Genomic DNA, 16,832 nt, shown 5'->3' with positions numbered 1-16,832 from the left:
GGTTATACATTCAATAAGGCATCTACAGACTAAATGGGTAATCTAGCATTAAAGACTACAGACTTACAGTGGGATAACTTTACAGATAAAGGATTTAATGATAATGGATCTTAACACATAAGGATCTTAAATAAAAGGGATCTTAAATTCAAAGGCTTTAAATAAAGGATCTTATACATGAAAGGATCTAAATTGACAATGGATCTTAAATCAATAGGATCTTAAATGAAGGATTAAATCAATAAGGTCTTAACTGAAAGGATCTTACATTCAATAAGGATCTTAACTGATAAGGATCTTAATCAATAAGGGCATTTACAAGCTGACAATGCATGATCTATACATTCAATAAGGCATCTTACAACTGGGACATCATTCAATAGGCATTTAAGACTACAGGATCGATTATACGCATTTTACATAAGGCATCTTACAGATGACAATGGGATCTTATACATTCAATAAGGCATCTTACAACTGACAATGGATCTTATACATTCAATAAGGCATCTTACAGACTGACAATGGGATCTTATACATTCAATAAGGCATCTTACAGACTGACAATGGGATCTTATACATTCAATAAGGCATCTTACAGACTGACAATGGGATCTTATACATTCAATAAGGCATCTTACAGACTGACAATGGGATCTTATACATTCAATAAGGCATCTTACAGACTGACAATGGGATCTTATACATTGAATAAGGCATCTTACAGACTGACAATGGGATCTTATACATTCAATAAGGCATCTTACAGACTGACAATGGGATCTTATACATTCAATAAGGCATCTTACAGACTGACAATGGGATCTTATACATTGAATAAGGCATCTTACAGACTGACAATGGGATCTTATACATTCAATAAGGCATCTTACAGACTGACAATGGGATCTTATACATTCAATAAGGCATCTTACAGACTGACAATGGGATCTTATACATTCAATAAGGCATCTTACAGACTGACAATGGGATCTTATACATTGAATAAGGTATCTTACAGACTGACAATGGGATCTTATACATTCAATAAGGCATCTTACAGACTGACAATGGGATCTTATACATTCAATAAGGCATCTTACAGACTGACAATGGGATCTTATACATTGAATAAGGCATCTTACAGACTGACAATGGGATCTTATACATTCAATAAGGCATCTTACAGACTGACAATGGGATCTTATACATTCAATAAGGCATCTTACAGACTGACAATGGGATCTTATACATTCAATAAGGCATCTTACAGACTGACAATGGGATCTTATACATTCAATAAGGCATCTTACAGACTAAAAATGGGATCTTATACATTGAATAAGGCATCTTACAGACTTACAGTGGGATCTTATACATTGAATAAGGCATCTTACAGACTGACAATGGGATCTTATACATTCAATAAGGCATCTTACAGACTGACAATGGGATCTTATACATTCAATAAGGCATCTTACAGACTGACAATGGGATCTTATACATTGAATAAGGCATCTTACAGACTGACAATGGGATCTTATACATTCAATAAGGCATCTTACAGACTGACAATGGGATCTTATACATTCAATAAGGCATCTTACAGACTGACAATGGGATCTTATACATTCAATAAGGCATCTTACAGACTGACAATGGGATCTTATACATTCAATAAGGCATCTTACAGACTGACAATGGGATCTTATACATTCAATAAGGCATCTTACAGACTGACAATGGGATCTTATACATTCAATAAGGCATCTTACAGACTGACAATGGGATCTTATACATTCAATAAGGCATCTTACAGACTGACAATGGGATCTTATACATTCAATAAGGCATCTTACAGACTGACAATGGGATCTTATACATTGAATAAGGCATCTTACAGACTGACAATGGGATCTTATACATTCAATAAGGCATCTTACAGACTGACAATGGGATCTTATACATTCAATAAGGCATCTTACAGACTGACAATGGGATCTTATACATTGAATAAGGCATCTTACAGACTGACAATGGGATCTTATACATTCAATAAGGCATCTTACAGACTGACAATGGGATCTTATACATTCAATAAGGCATCTTACAGACTGACAATGGGATCTTATACATTCAATAAGGCATCTTACAGACTGACAATGGGATCTTATACATTCAATAAGGCATCTTACAGACTGACAATGGGATCTTATACATTCAATAAGGCATCTTACAGACTGACAATGGGATCTTATACATTCAATAAGGCATCTTACAGACTGACAATGGGATCTTATACATTCAATAAGGCATCTTACAGACTGACAATGGGATCTTATACATTCAATAAGGCATCTTACAGACTGACAATGGGATCTTATACATTCAATAAGGCATCTTACAGACTGACAATGGGATCTTATACATTCAATAAGGCATCTTACAGACTGACAATGGGATCTTATACATTCAATAAGGCATCTTACAGACTGACAATGGGATCTTATACATTCAATAAGGCATCTTACAGACTGACAATGGGATCTTATACATTCAATAAGGCATCTTACAGACTGACAATGGGATCTTATACATTCAATAAGGCATCTTACAGACTGACAATGGGATCTTATACATTCAATAAGGCATCTTACAGACTGACAATGGGATCTTATACATTCAATAAGGCATCTTACAGACTGACAATGGGATCTTATACATTCAATAAGGCATCTTACAGACTGACAATGGGATCTTATACATTGAATAAGGCATCTTACAGACTGACAATGGGATCTTATACATTCAATAAGGCATCTTACAGACTGACAATGGGATCTTATACATTCAATAAGGCATCTTACAGACTGACAATGGGATCTTATACATTCAATAAGGCATCTTACAGACTGACAATGGGATCTTATACATTCAATAAGGCATCTTACAGACTGACAATGGGATCTTATACATTCAATAAGGCATCTTACAGACTGACAATGGGATCTTATACATTCAATAAGGCATCTTACAGACTGACAATGGGATCTTATACATTCAATAAGGCATCTTACAGACTGACAATGGGATCTTATACATTCAATAAGGCATCTTACAGACTGACAATGGGATCTTATACATTCAATAAGGCATCTTACAGACTGACAATGGGATCTTATACATTCAATAAGGCATCTTACAGACTGACAATGGGATCTTATACATTCAATAAGGCATCTTACAGACTGACAATGGGATCTTATACATTCAATAAGGCATCTTACAGACTGACAATGGGATCTTATACATTCAATAAGGCATCTTACAGACTGACAATGGGATCTTATACATTCAATAAGGCATCTTACAGACTGACAATGGGATCTTATACATTCAATAAGGCATCTTACAGACTGACAATGGGATCTTATACATTGAATAAGGCATCTTACAGACTGACAATGGGATCTTATACATTCAATAAGGCATCTTACAGACTGACAATGGGATCTTATACATTCAATAAGGCATCTTACAGACTGACAATGGGATCTTATACATTCAATAAGGCATCTTACAGACTGACAATGGGATCTTATACATTCAATAAGGCATCTTACAGACTGACAATGGGATCTTATACATTCGAATAAGGCATCTTACAGACTGACAATGGGATCTTATACATTGAATAAGGCATCTTACAGACTGACAATGGGATCTTATACATTCAATAAGGCATCTTACAGACTGACAATGGGAATTTATACATTCAATAAGGCATCTTACAGACTGACAATGGGATCTTATACATTCAATAAGGCATCTTACAGACTGACAATGGATCTTATACATTCAATAAGGCATCTTACAGACTGACAATGGGATCTTATACATTGAATAAGGCATCTTACAGACTGACAATGGGATCTTATACATTCAATAAGGCATCTTACAGACTGACAATGGGATCTTATACATTCAATAAGGCATCTTACAGACTGACAATGGGATCTTATACATTCAATAAGGCATCTTACAGACTCACAATGGGATCTTATACATTCAATAAGGCATCTTACAGACTGACAATGGGATCTTATACATTCAATAAGGCATCTTACAGACTGACAATGGGATCTTATACATTCAATAAGGCATCTTACAGACTGACAATGGGATCTTATACATTCAATAAGGCATCTTACAGACTGACAATGGGATCTTATACATTCAATAAGGCATCTTACAGACTGACAATGGGATCTTATACATTCAATAAGGCATCTTACAGACTGACAATGGGATCTTATACATTCAATAAGGCATCTTACAGACTGACAATGGAATATTATACATTCGATAAGGCATCTTACAGACTGACAATGGGATCTTATACATTGAATAAGGCATCTTACAGACTGACAATGGGATCTTATACATTGAATAAGGCATCTTACAGACTGACAATGGGATCTTATACATTCAATAAGGCATCTTACAGACTGACAATGGATCTTATACATTCAATAAGGCATCTTACAGACTGACAATGGGATCTTATACATTCAATAAGGCATCTTACAGACTGACAATGGGATCTTATACATTCAATAAGGCATCTTACAGACTGACAATGGGATCTTATACATTCAATAAGGCATCTTACAGACTGACAATGGGATCTTATACATTGAATAAGGCATCTTACAGACTGACAATGGGATCTTATACATTCAATAAGGCATCTTACAGACTGACAATGGGATCTTATACATTCAATAAGGCATCTTACAGACTGACAATGGGATCTTATACATTCAATAAGGCATCTTACAGACTGACAATGGGATCTTATACATTGAATAAGGCATCTTACAGACTGACAATGGGATCTTATACATTGAATAAGGCATCTTACAGACTGACAATGGGATCTTATACATTGAATAAGGCATCTTACAGACTGACAATGGGATCTTATACATTGAATAAGGCATCTTACAGACTGACGTGTCCACATTGGATTAAATGCGTCATTCCATTATTTTCGCAGTCCACTTTCATACGTGTGGCGCCAACACTCTCCTTGGACACTAATAAATCTTATCCATAAATAAATATTTTCATTCGTATATGACCAGTGCGGAATGAGCCAAGAATCTTTCACTGAACTCGCGAGAAAACTCTTAAAGAAACACCATAACACTAGTAAACACATGAACACAAGAGTTATTGTAATGCTGACCAAATGTCAGTCCTGCCTTTGACAACATACCAGTTCCATCATGACCGAGCCCCACATACACCATCCCAGTACACTAACGAGCCAACTATCATTTTCGAGGTATTTCTCAGTTCAAAGTAGGACAGATTTGTTTTCTTTCCTCATCAGTCACATACACCGTCCTCTTATCTAAAGACATCTCATTAATCTAAGAAAACTCATTACTCATCTATAACGAGAGTGGTAATTACAATATCACACACTAGATCTCACCTATTGGGAAACCAAAGGGTAACTGCTCGCTCCGGTGACACGAGAGGAACGTCACTTGTTTTCCCGCCACCTGATGGTGTCTCCTCACTTTTTTTTTCTATCATGATTAGAGTAATCATGAACACCTCTAACAAATACCGTTCATATAAGCCAAATTCTGATTTATGTATTACATAAGCTTTGAAAATACCTGCTTTGTTCATCAGCCTAGGTCATCTTACATACATTTGCTCATGATTATTACCTTCATTGGATATAGTTGCAATAAATAAGTCGTGTTCTCTTTCGTCCTGTATAAAAAAAGCTCCCAATTGGCCAAAAGAAAAATGGAGTTAGCCAATCAGCATTGCAAGCCATGCCATCACGGTCGATTTAATTTCTATCAAAAGATTAATCTTTTATAGAACCCTTTCGAAACCCGAATTAATATATCTAGTTTTGATGAAAAACCCTAAATATGTCTAGGTAATTACAATTGAATTAGTGACAGGGGCCATGTTACCAGCCCGAAGGATAAATCAGATTTCTAGATTTTAATCTGATTTATCAGAGAGCGTCCTGAGAGGTGGTGTTTATATACAGCTTACGTGGAATATTTTTAGGACAATTTATACAATGAATTTTGCAAATAAGTTTTAGTATATGCTATCTAATAGCAAATATTCCCTTCAATAAATTATAAACCAGCATTTATAAAATTCATTTGAAATTAATACTGAAAATAGATACAAAAACTATGAGATAAAATATAACGCAACCTGTAATTAAAAGTTCGTCGTCACTCTCGTAATGTTTTGTTGTGATGGAGGAACACGTTTCTTGTATATTTCATCCATAATAACGAAGTGATTATAGATTATCTACTGTATGCAGCGACCATAAGTGAGTAATGTAACCTTAGTACCATTTAAAAAGTAGATACGTTTTTATCCAGTAAGGTAGTTATGAAACACTCAAATAAGGGTGTCGCATCGTTCGTAAACTTTAGAAATAAACTTAACTCCTTGAATTTGTACAATATTTGGGTCAATATAATGTTTTGGTGATTTGAAACTCATTTTTATCCGATATTTGTCAGTATTTCTAATATAAAGTGTAGTTGTTTATAATTGTGTCCTGCTATCGTACGTCAATTATGTACCTTAAGCATTTTCTATTGTCTCTTCAACTTGGCATCATTATTATCTATGTATACAGTCTAGTGTTGAGATAAAACACTACACTGTTGTAGATAACAAGGAAAATGTGGAGGCAGTTCATCAGTTTATGGAAACACGTATTACAGTGGATGAATTTTGATGACAATGGTACTAATGTGTTCCTTAAACTATAGACCTCATATAAAGTGGTGTCCCCACAATGTGATTAGGTCCATGGAGTTGAGGAAAGATGGGCAGAATTACTCAATATCAACAATATGGATTTTCAAAAATCCATTGGTACCACTTTCATCAAAATCTGTCTTGAATTTTATACAGGTCTTGCTGGCGGGTGACACCATATATCCACACAATGCTTTGTTTAAATTCTGGAGAGCTTTATTTAGTGTGTAAATCAAGTTTTAAACAATAAAGCTTTATATCATTTCATGAAAGTGCCACATAGATATGTTATTCTCCGAACCTTCAGCTAGACGTGATTTGCTCGGGTTTGCGCAGAAGCATAATGCTAGGCTGTCAGGCTTGGTTTAGGGAATGCTGAACAAACATGTTTTTTTCTTAATTATTCTGATAGAGGGCTTCAACAGTATGCAAGAAGTTGAGGAATTACTATACTCAGTCACATAAATTTTTCTTGAATGATAGTACCCGCAGATGCATACAAAATTAAAACAGCTATCGTGTATGTACATATTGTAACCCACATATTCTAAGTTTATTATGTCAAAATCTTATTTACCCATGGATGCAAATTTCTCTTTAGTTTATTATAACAAAATCTTATTTACTCATAGATGCAATTCTCACAATTAAGGTACTTTTTTTGAGAAGTACATAGATTTTTGTTTTGGTAAAAGTGATTAGCACTTTTCATCATTTGGTGATAATTTGGACTTTATGCAGCAGCCAACACAGGCTCTATTTTCATGTTGTGGAAAGTGTAATTTCATGAGTTTTTTTTTTTTCTTTTTAGGTTCAAAGAATGGAGGAAGAATTTGAAACCCGTGCCTGGGATGAGGCTCCTGATGCAGAACCTCTGGTAAGATGTAACAGCATTTGATATCATGATGATCTTGTACAGTTATTTACTGTGTTACTGTAGTGATTTGTAATCAGAGTACCAGGCACGTTGTTGATATGGAAACATAGAACATGTTTCACAGTGTTCAAAGTAATAATGCATTAGCTATTACTTTTAAGGCATAACCACACAGTGGGTGTATTGCAGTATAACTATGTGCATGTCTATGTCATGGTAAAATATAACCTTGTCCTGACCACGGTAGAATGTGGCTGTGTATACTAGGTATTTCCACAGAAAGAATTTGCCACATATATGACTTAGTTTTTTTTTTTTGCTTTGTCGCTGTCTCCCGCGTTTGTGAGGTAGCGCAAGGAAGCAGACGAAAGAAATGGCCCAACCCACCCCCATACACATGTATATACATACGTCCACACACGCAAATATACATACCTACACAGCTTTCCATGGTTTACCCCAGACGCTTCACATGCCCCGATTCAATCCACTGACAGCACGTCAACCCCGGTATACCACATTGCTCCAATTCACTCTATTCCTTGCCCTCCTTTCACCCTCCTGCATGTTCAGGCCCCGATCACACAAAATCTTTTTCACTCCATCTTTCCACCTCCAATTTGGTCTCCCTCTTCTCCTCGTTCCCTCCACCTCCGACATATATATCCTCTTGGTCAATCTTTCCTCACTCATTCTCTCCATGTGCCCAAACCATTTCAAAACACCCTCTTCTGCTCTCTCAACCACGCTCTTTTTATTTCCACACATCTCTCTTACCCTTACGTTACTTACTCGATCAAACCACCTCACACCATGCATTGTCCTCAAACATCTCATTTCCAGCACATCCATCCTCCTGCGCACAACTCTATCCATAGCCCACGCCTCGCAACCATACAGCATTGTTGGAACCACTATTCCTTCAAACATACCCATTTTTGCTTTTCGAGGTAATGTTCTCGACTTCCACACATTCTTCAAGGCTCCCAGAATTTTCGCCCCCTCCCCCACCCTATGATCCACTTCTGCTTCCATGGTTCCATCCGCTGCCAGATCCACTCCCAGATATCTAAAACACTTCACTTCCTCCAGTTTTTCTCCATTCAAACTCACCTCCCAATTGACTTGACCCTCAACCCTACTGTACCTAATAACCTTGCTCTTATTCACATTTACTCTTAACTTTCTTCTTTCACACACTTTACCAAACTCAGTCACCAGCTTCTGCAGTTTCTCACATGAATCAGCCACCAGCGCTGTATCATCAGCGAACAACAACTGACTCACTTCCCAAGCTCTCTCATCCCCAACAGACTTCATACTTGCCCCTCTTTCCATAACTCTTGCATTCACCTCCCTAACAACCCCATCCATAAACAAATTAAACAACCATGGAGACATCACACACCCCTGCCGCAAACCTACATTCACTGAGAACCAATCACTTTCCTCTCTTCCTACACGTACACATGCCTTACATCCTCGATAAAAACTTTTCACTGCTTCTAACAACTTGCCTCCCACACCATATATTCTTAATATCTTCCACAGAGCATCTCTATCAACTCTATCATATGCCTTCTCCAGATCCATAAATGCTACATACAAATCCATTTGCTTTTCTAAGTATTTCTCACATACATTCTTCAAAGCAAACACCTGATCCACACATCCTCTACCACTTCTGAAACCACACTGCTCTTCCCCAATCTGATGCTCTGTACATGCCTTCACCCTCTCAATCAATACCCTCCCATATAATTTACCAGGAATACTCAACAAACTTATACCTCTGTAATTTGAGCACTCACTCTTATCCCCTTTGCCTTTGTACAATGGCACTATGCACGCATTCCGCCAATCCTCAGGCACCTCACCGTGAGTCATACATACATTAAATAACCTTACCAACCAGTCAACAATACAGTCACCCCCTTTTTTAATAAATTCCACTGCAATACCATCCAAACCTGCTGCCTTGCCGGCTTTCATCTTCCGCAAAGCTTTTACTACCTCTTCTTTGTTTACCAAATCATTTTCCCTAACCCTCTCACTTTGCACACCACCTCGACCAAAACACCCTATATCTGCCACTCTATCATCAAACACATTCAACAAACCTTCAAAATACTCACTCCATCTCCTTCTCACATCACCACTACTTGTTATCACCTCCCCATTTGCGCCCTTCACTGAAGTTCCCATTTGCTCCCTTGTCTTACGCACTTTATTTACCTCCTTCCAGAACATCTTTTTATTCTCCCTAAAATTTAATGATACTCTCTCACCCCAACTCTCATTTGCCCTTTTTTTCACCTCTTGCACCTTTCTCTTGACCTCCTGTCTCTTTCTTTTATACGTCTCCCACTCAGCTGCATTTTTTCCCTGCAAAAATCGTCCAAATGCCTCTCTCTTCTCTTTCACTAATACTCTTACTTCTTCATCCCACCACTCACTACCCTTTCTAATCAACCCACCTCCCACTCTTCTCATGCCACAAGCATCTTTTGTGCAATCCATCACTGATTCCCTAAATACATCCCATTCCTCCCCCACTCCCCTTACTTCCATTGATCTCACCTTAGTATTGTAGTAATTTTTACCTGTGTATAGGGTAGAACTGTTGTAGAGTTATACCATCTGGGTGTTATGAACGTGAGATTTCACCAAATACTGGGCATGTCCATACTGTGTATTGTACTGAATACTTGCTAAGCTGTAACTATGACTTGTGTATGGTATAGCAATGTTTATGGTTTTAACATGCTAAGATATTTTATAATTGATATTTCCGCAAGGTAAAAGGTAACAATTTGCAGGATTAGGTACTATTTATTTATTATACAGTGTAATTAACTGAAGAAAACCCTTTTTATGTGTACTGCTTGATTTTTATTTATTTATTTTGCTTTGTCGCTGTCTCCCGCGTTAGCGAGATAGCGTAAGGAAACTGACGAAGGAATGGCCCAACCCGCCCACATACACATGTATATACATACACGTCCACACACGCAAATATACATACCTATACATCTCACTGTACACATATATATATACACACACAGACATATACATATATACACATGTACATAATTCATACTGTCTACCTTTATTCATTCCCATCGCCACCCCGCCACACATGGAATAACAACCCCCTCCCCCTCATGTGTGCGAGGTAGCACTAGGAAAAGACACCAAAGGCCCCATTCGTTCACACTCAGTCTCTAGCTGTCATGTGTAATGCACTGAAAACCACAGCTCCCTCTCCACATCCAGGCCCCACACAACTTTCCATGGTTTACCCCAGACACTTCACATGCCCTGGTTCAAGCCATTGACAGCACGTCGACCCCGGTATACCACATCGTTCCAATTCACTCAATTCCTTGCATGCCTTTCACCCTCCTGCATGTTCAGGCCCCGATCACTCAAAATCTTTTTCACTCTATCTTTCCACCTCCAATTTGGTCTCCCACTTCTCCTCGTTCCCTCCACCTCTGACACATATATCCTCTTTGTCAGTCTTTCCTCACTCATTCTCTCCATGTGACCAAACCATTTCAAAACACCCTCTCCTGCTCTCTCAACCACACTCTTTTTATTTCCACACATCTCTCTTACCCTTACATTACTTACTCGATCAAACCACCTCACACCACATATTGTCCTCAAACATCTCATTTCCAGCACAGCCACCCTCCTGTGCACAACTCTATCCATAGTCCACGCCTCGCAACCATACAACATTGTTGGAACCACTATTCCTTCAAACATACCCATTTTTGCTTTCCGAGATAATGTTCTCGACTTCCAAACATTCTTCAATGCTCCCAGAATTTTCGCCCCCTCCCCCACCCTATGATTCACTTCCGCTTCCATGGTTCCATCCGCTGCCAGATCCACTCCCATATATCTAAAACACTTTACTTCCTCCAGTTTTTCTCCATTCAAACTTACCTCCTAATTGACTTCACCCTCAACCCTACTGTACCTAATAACCTTGCTCTTATTCACATTTACTCTTAACTTTCTTCTTTCACACACTTTACCAAACTCAGTCACCAGCTTCTGCAGTTTCTCACATGAATCAGCCACCAGCGCTGTATCATCAGTGAACAACAACTGACTCACTTCCCAAGCTCTCACCCACAACAGACTGCATACTTGCCCCTCTTTCCAAAACTCTTGCATTCACCTCCCTAACAACCCCATCCATAAACAAATTAAACAACCATGGAGACATCACACACCTCTGCCGCACACCTACATTCACTGAGAACCAATCACTTTCCTCTCTTCCTACACGTACACATGCCTTACATCCTCGATAAGAACTTTTCACTGCTTCTAACAACTTTTCTCCCACACCATATATTCTTAAAACCTTCCACAGAGCATCTCTATCAACTCTATCATATGCCTTCTCCAGATCCATAAATGCTACATACAAATCCATTTGTTTTTCTAAGTATTTCTCACATACATTCTTCAAAGCAGACACCTGATCCACACATCCTCTACCACTTCTGAAACCACAGTGCTCTTCCCCAATCTGATGCTCTGTACATGCCTTCACCCTCTCAATCAATACCCTCCCATATAATTTACCAGGAATACTCAACAAACTTATACCTCTGTAATTTGAGCACTCACTCTTATCCCCTTTGCCTTTGTACAATGGCACTATGCAAGCATTCCGCCACTCCTCAGGCACCTCACCATGAATCATACATACATTAAATAACCTTACCAACCATTCAACAATACAGTCACCCCCTTTTTTAATAAATTCCACTGCAATACCATCCAAACCTGCTGCCTTTCCAGCTTTCATCTTCCATTAAGCTTTTACTACCTCTTCTCTATTTACCAAATCATTTTCCCTAACCCTCTCACTTTGCACACCACCTCGACCAAAACACCCTATATCTGCCACTCTATCATCAAACACATTCTACAAACCTTCAAAATACTCACTCCATCTCCTTCTCACATCACCACTACTTGTTATCACCTCCCCATTAGCCCCCTTCACTGAAGTTCCCATTTGCTCCCTTGTCTTACGCACTTTATTTACCTCCTTCCAAAACATCTTTTTATTCTCCCTGAAATTTAATGATACTCTCTCACCCCAACTCTCATTTGCCCTCTTTTTCACCTCTTGCACCTTTCTCTTGACCTCCTGTCTCTTTCTTTTGTACCTCTCCCACTCATTTGCATTTTTTCCCTGCAAAAATCATCCAAATGCCTCTCTCTTCTCTTTCACTAATAAACTTACTTCTTCATCCCACCACTCACTATCTTCTCTAATCAACCCACCTCCCACGCTTCTCATGCCACAAGCATCTTTTGCGCAAGCCATCACTGCTTCCCTAGATACATCCCATTCCTCCCTGACTCCCCTTACCTCCTTTGTTCTCACCTTTTTGCATTCTGTACTCAGTCTCTCCTGGTACTTCCTCACACAAGTCTCCTTCCCAAGCTCACTTACTCTCACCACTCTCTTCACCCCAACATTCTCTCTTCTTTTCTGAAAACCCCCACAAATCTTCACCTTAGCCTCCACAATATAATGATCAGACATCCCTCCAATTGCACCTCTCAGCACATTAACATCCAAAAGTCTCTCTTTTGCGCGTCTATCAGTTAACACATAATCCAATAACGCTCTCTGGCCATCTCTACTACTTACATATGTATACTTATGTATATCTCGCTTTTTAAACCAGGTATTCCCAATCACCAGTCCTTTTTCAGCACATAAATCTACAAGCTCTTCACCATTTCCATTTACAACACTGAACGCTCCATGTATACCAATTATTGGTATACATATACCAATACATATACCTGTGGAAAGGGAGCTGTAGTTTTGGTGCATTACACTTGACAGCTAGAGACTGAGTGTGAACGAATGTGGCCTTTTTGTGTCTTTTCCTGGTGCTACCTTGCTGGAGGGGGGATGCTATTTCATATGTGAAGAGGTGGTGATGGGAATGGATGAAGGCAACAAGTATGATTGTGTATATATGTATATATATCTGTGTGTGTATATGTATGTGTACATTGAAATGTATATGTATGTATATGTGTGTGTATGGGCATTTATGTATATACATGTGTATGTGGGGGTTGGGCCATTCCTCATCTGTTTCCTTGTGCTACCTCGCTGACACAGGAGACAGCGATTAAGTATAATGAATAAATAAATATAGTAGTCCCAGCAGTGTATGAATATAAGGCATGGGCTATAGATAAGGATGTGCAGAGGAGGGTGGATGAGTTGGAAATGAAATGTTTGAGGACAGTATGTGGTGTGAGGTAGTTTAACTAAGTAAGAAAAGGGTAAGAGAAAGGTTTAGTAATAAAAAGAGTGTGGTTGAGAGGATTGAAGAGGTGTGCTGCAATGGTTTGGACATATGGAGGGAATGAGTAAGGAGAGGTTGACAAAAAGAGGATATATGTGTCAGATGTGTAGGGGACAAGAGACCAAATCGGAGATGGAAGGATGGCGTGAAAAACATTTTAAGTGCTCTGGGCCAGAACATGCAGGTGGTGAATGGCACAGGACAGAGTGAATTGGACTGATGTCATATAAAGAGTTAACGTGCTATTAGTGGACTGGACCAGGATGTGAAATGGCTGAGGGAAACCATAGAAAGGTCTGTGGGGCGTGTTTGTAGTTAGTAGGATGTGATTTCGATGCATTGCACATGACACTAGAGAATGGATATGAGTGAATGTGGCCTTCCTTCGCCTGTTTCTTGCACTACCTCACTAATGCAGTTAACTGTGATCAAATATTAAAGAACAAAAAGTGATCACCAGTGTTTCCCTTAGGTTTGTTTTATCATGTTTTTTTTTTTTTTATCTTATAGATGGAGTGATTATTACTTTTTCATTCAGTTGTACTCACTGTGAGTAATGTTGAGGCATGTGTATGAGCAAGAAGAGAGGAGAGTGATTGGTTCCCCATGAATGTCGGCCTGCAGCAGGAGTTTGTGGTGAGGAATGGGATGCATTTAGGGAAGCAGTGATGGCTTGTGCAAAAGATGCATGTGGCATGAGAAAGGTTGGAGGTGGGCAGATTAGAAATGGTAGTGAGTGGTGGGATGAAGAAGTAAGGTTGTTAGTGAAAGATAAGGGAGAGGCGTTATGACGATACTTTCAGGGAAGTAGTGCAGATGACTGGGAGATGTATAAAGGAAAGCAGCAGGAGGTCAAGAGAAAGGTGCAAGGGGTGAAAAAGAGGGCAAATGAGAGTTGTTGTGAGAGAGTATCGTTAAATTTCAGGGACCTTTCTCTTGACCTCTTGCCATTTTCTTTTATACATCTCCCAGTCATTTGCACTACTTCCCTGTAAATACCATCCAAAAGCTTTTCTTTTCTCTTTCACTAACAATCTTACTTCTTCATCCCACCACTCACTACCCTTTCTAATTTGCCCATCTATCACGTATTTCATTATATGGGAGGGTGTTGATTGAGAGGGTGAAGATATGTACAGAACATCAGATTGGGGAATAGCAGTGTGGTTTTAGAAGTGGTTGAGGATGCTTTGGAAGAATGTATGTGAGAATACTTAGAAAAATGAATGGATTTGTACGCAACTGGAGAAGGCATATGATAAAGTTGATAGAGATGCTTTGTGGAAGGTTTTAAGAGTATATGGTGTGGGAAGTAAGTTACTTAAAGCAGTGAAAAGTTTTTACCAAGGATGTAAGGCATGTGTATGAGTAGGAAGAGAGGAGAGTGGGTGGTTCCCAGTGAATGTTGGCAGTTGTGTGTGATGTCCCCATGGCTGTTTGATTTTTTTATGGATGGAGAGGTTAGGGAAGTAAATGCAAGAGTTTTAGAGACAGGGGCGAGTATGCCCTGTGTTGTGGATGAGAGGGCTTGGGAAGTGAGTCAGTTGTTGTTTGCTGATGATACATCTCTAGTGGCTGATTCATGTGAGAAACTGCAGAGGTTGGTGACTGAGTTTAGTAAAGTGTGTGAAAGAAGAAAGTTGAGAGTAGATGTGAATTAGAGCAAGATTTTTAGGTTCAGTAGGGTTGTGGGACAAGTTAATTGGGAGGTAAGTTTGAATGGGGAAAAACTGGAAGAAGTGAAGTGTTTTAGATATCTGAGAATTGACGTAACAGCAGATGGAACCATGGAAGCAGAAGTGGGTCACAGGGTAGGGGAGGGAGTGAAGGTTCTGGGAGTATTGAAGAATGTGTGGAAGGTGAGAATGTTATCTCAGAGAGCAAAAATGGGTATGTTTGATGGAATAGTGGTTCCAACAATGCTATGTGGTTGTGAGGCATGGGCTATAGATAGGGTTGTGCAGAGGAGGGTGGATGTGTTGGAAATGAAATGTTTGAGGACAATATATGATGTGAGATGGTTGGATCAAGTAAGTAATGAAAGGGTAAGAGAGATGTGTGGTAATAAAAAGAGTGTGGTTGAGAAAGCAGAAGAGGATGTGTTGAAATGGTTTGGACACATTGAGAGAATGACTGGGGAAAGATTGACAAAGAGGATATATGTGTCAGAGGTAGAGGGAACGAGGAGAAGCGGGATACCAAATGAGAGGTGGAAGGATAGAGTGAAAAAGATTTTGAGCAACTGGGGCCTAAACATACAGGAGGGTGAAAGTTATGCAAGGAAACGATGTGGTATACCGAGGTCGACGTGCTGTCACTGAATTGAACCAGGGCATGTGAAACGTCTGGGGTGAGCCATGGAAAGGTCTGTAGGGCCTGGATATGGAAAGGGAGCTGTGGTTTGGTTGCATTACACATGACAGCTACAGACTGAGTATGAGCAAATGTGGCCTTTTTTTTTGTTTTATCTTGTTATTTTTTTTTTTTCCCTGGCTCTACCTTGCTGTAGGGGGGGCTATTTCCTGTGTGGTGGGGTAGTGACAGAAATGGATGAAGGCAGCAAGTATGAATATTTATGTGTGTGTATATATATATTCTTTCTTTTCTTTCAAACTATTCGCCATTTCCCGCATTAGCGAGGTAGCGTTAAGAACAGAGGACTGGGCCTTTGAGGGAATACCCTCACCTGGCCCAATTCTCTGTTCCTTCTTTTGGAATATTGAAAAAAAAAAACCGAGAGGGGAGGATTTCCAGCCCAATAT

The 16,832-nt window shown here is 39.0% G+C and overlaps 2 protein-coding genes across 8 annotated transcripts in view; both read left to right on the top strand.

Annotated features, from left to right (window-relative positions):
* LOC139762964 (uncharacterized) overlaps positions 1–16,832 on the top strand; it is a 614,722-nt gene that overhangs the window by 476 nt on the left and 597,414 nt on the right. The window lies entirely within an intron of this gene.
* LOC139762968 (negative elongation factor D-like) overlaps positions 1–16,832 on the top strand; it is a 395,386-nt gene that overhangs the window by 145,032 nt on the left and 233,522 nt on the right. Inside the window, exons 1-2 of one of the 7 annotated variants that reach the window (XM_071688385.1) lie at positions 6,270–6,385; positions 7,637–7,702. The exons of the other annotated variants lie outside the window; for them this stretch is intronic. Coding sequence (XP_071544486.1) covers positions 7,646–7,702 — 57 coding nt within the window. The 5' untranslated portion in view covers positions 6,270–6,385; positions 7,637–7,645. Of the gene's footprint in view, positions 1–6,269; positions 6,386–7,636; positions 7,703–16,832 lie in introns of those variants that run through there. 7 annotated transcript variants of the gene reach the window in all.

The sequence above is a fragment of the Panulirus ornatus genome, chromosome 45 (genome assembly GCF_036320965.1).
Source record: "Panulirus ornatus isolate Po-2019 chromosome 45, ASM3632096v1, whole genome shotgun sequence".
NCBI lineage: Eukaryota > Metazoa > Arthropoda > Malacostraca > Decapoda > Palinuridae > Panulirus > Panulirus ornatus.
The sequence above is the reverse complement of the archived record's forward strand: the minus strand, read 5'-3'. Positions and strand labels throughout refer to the sequence as shown.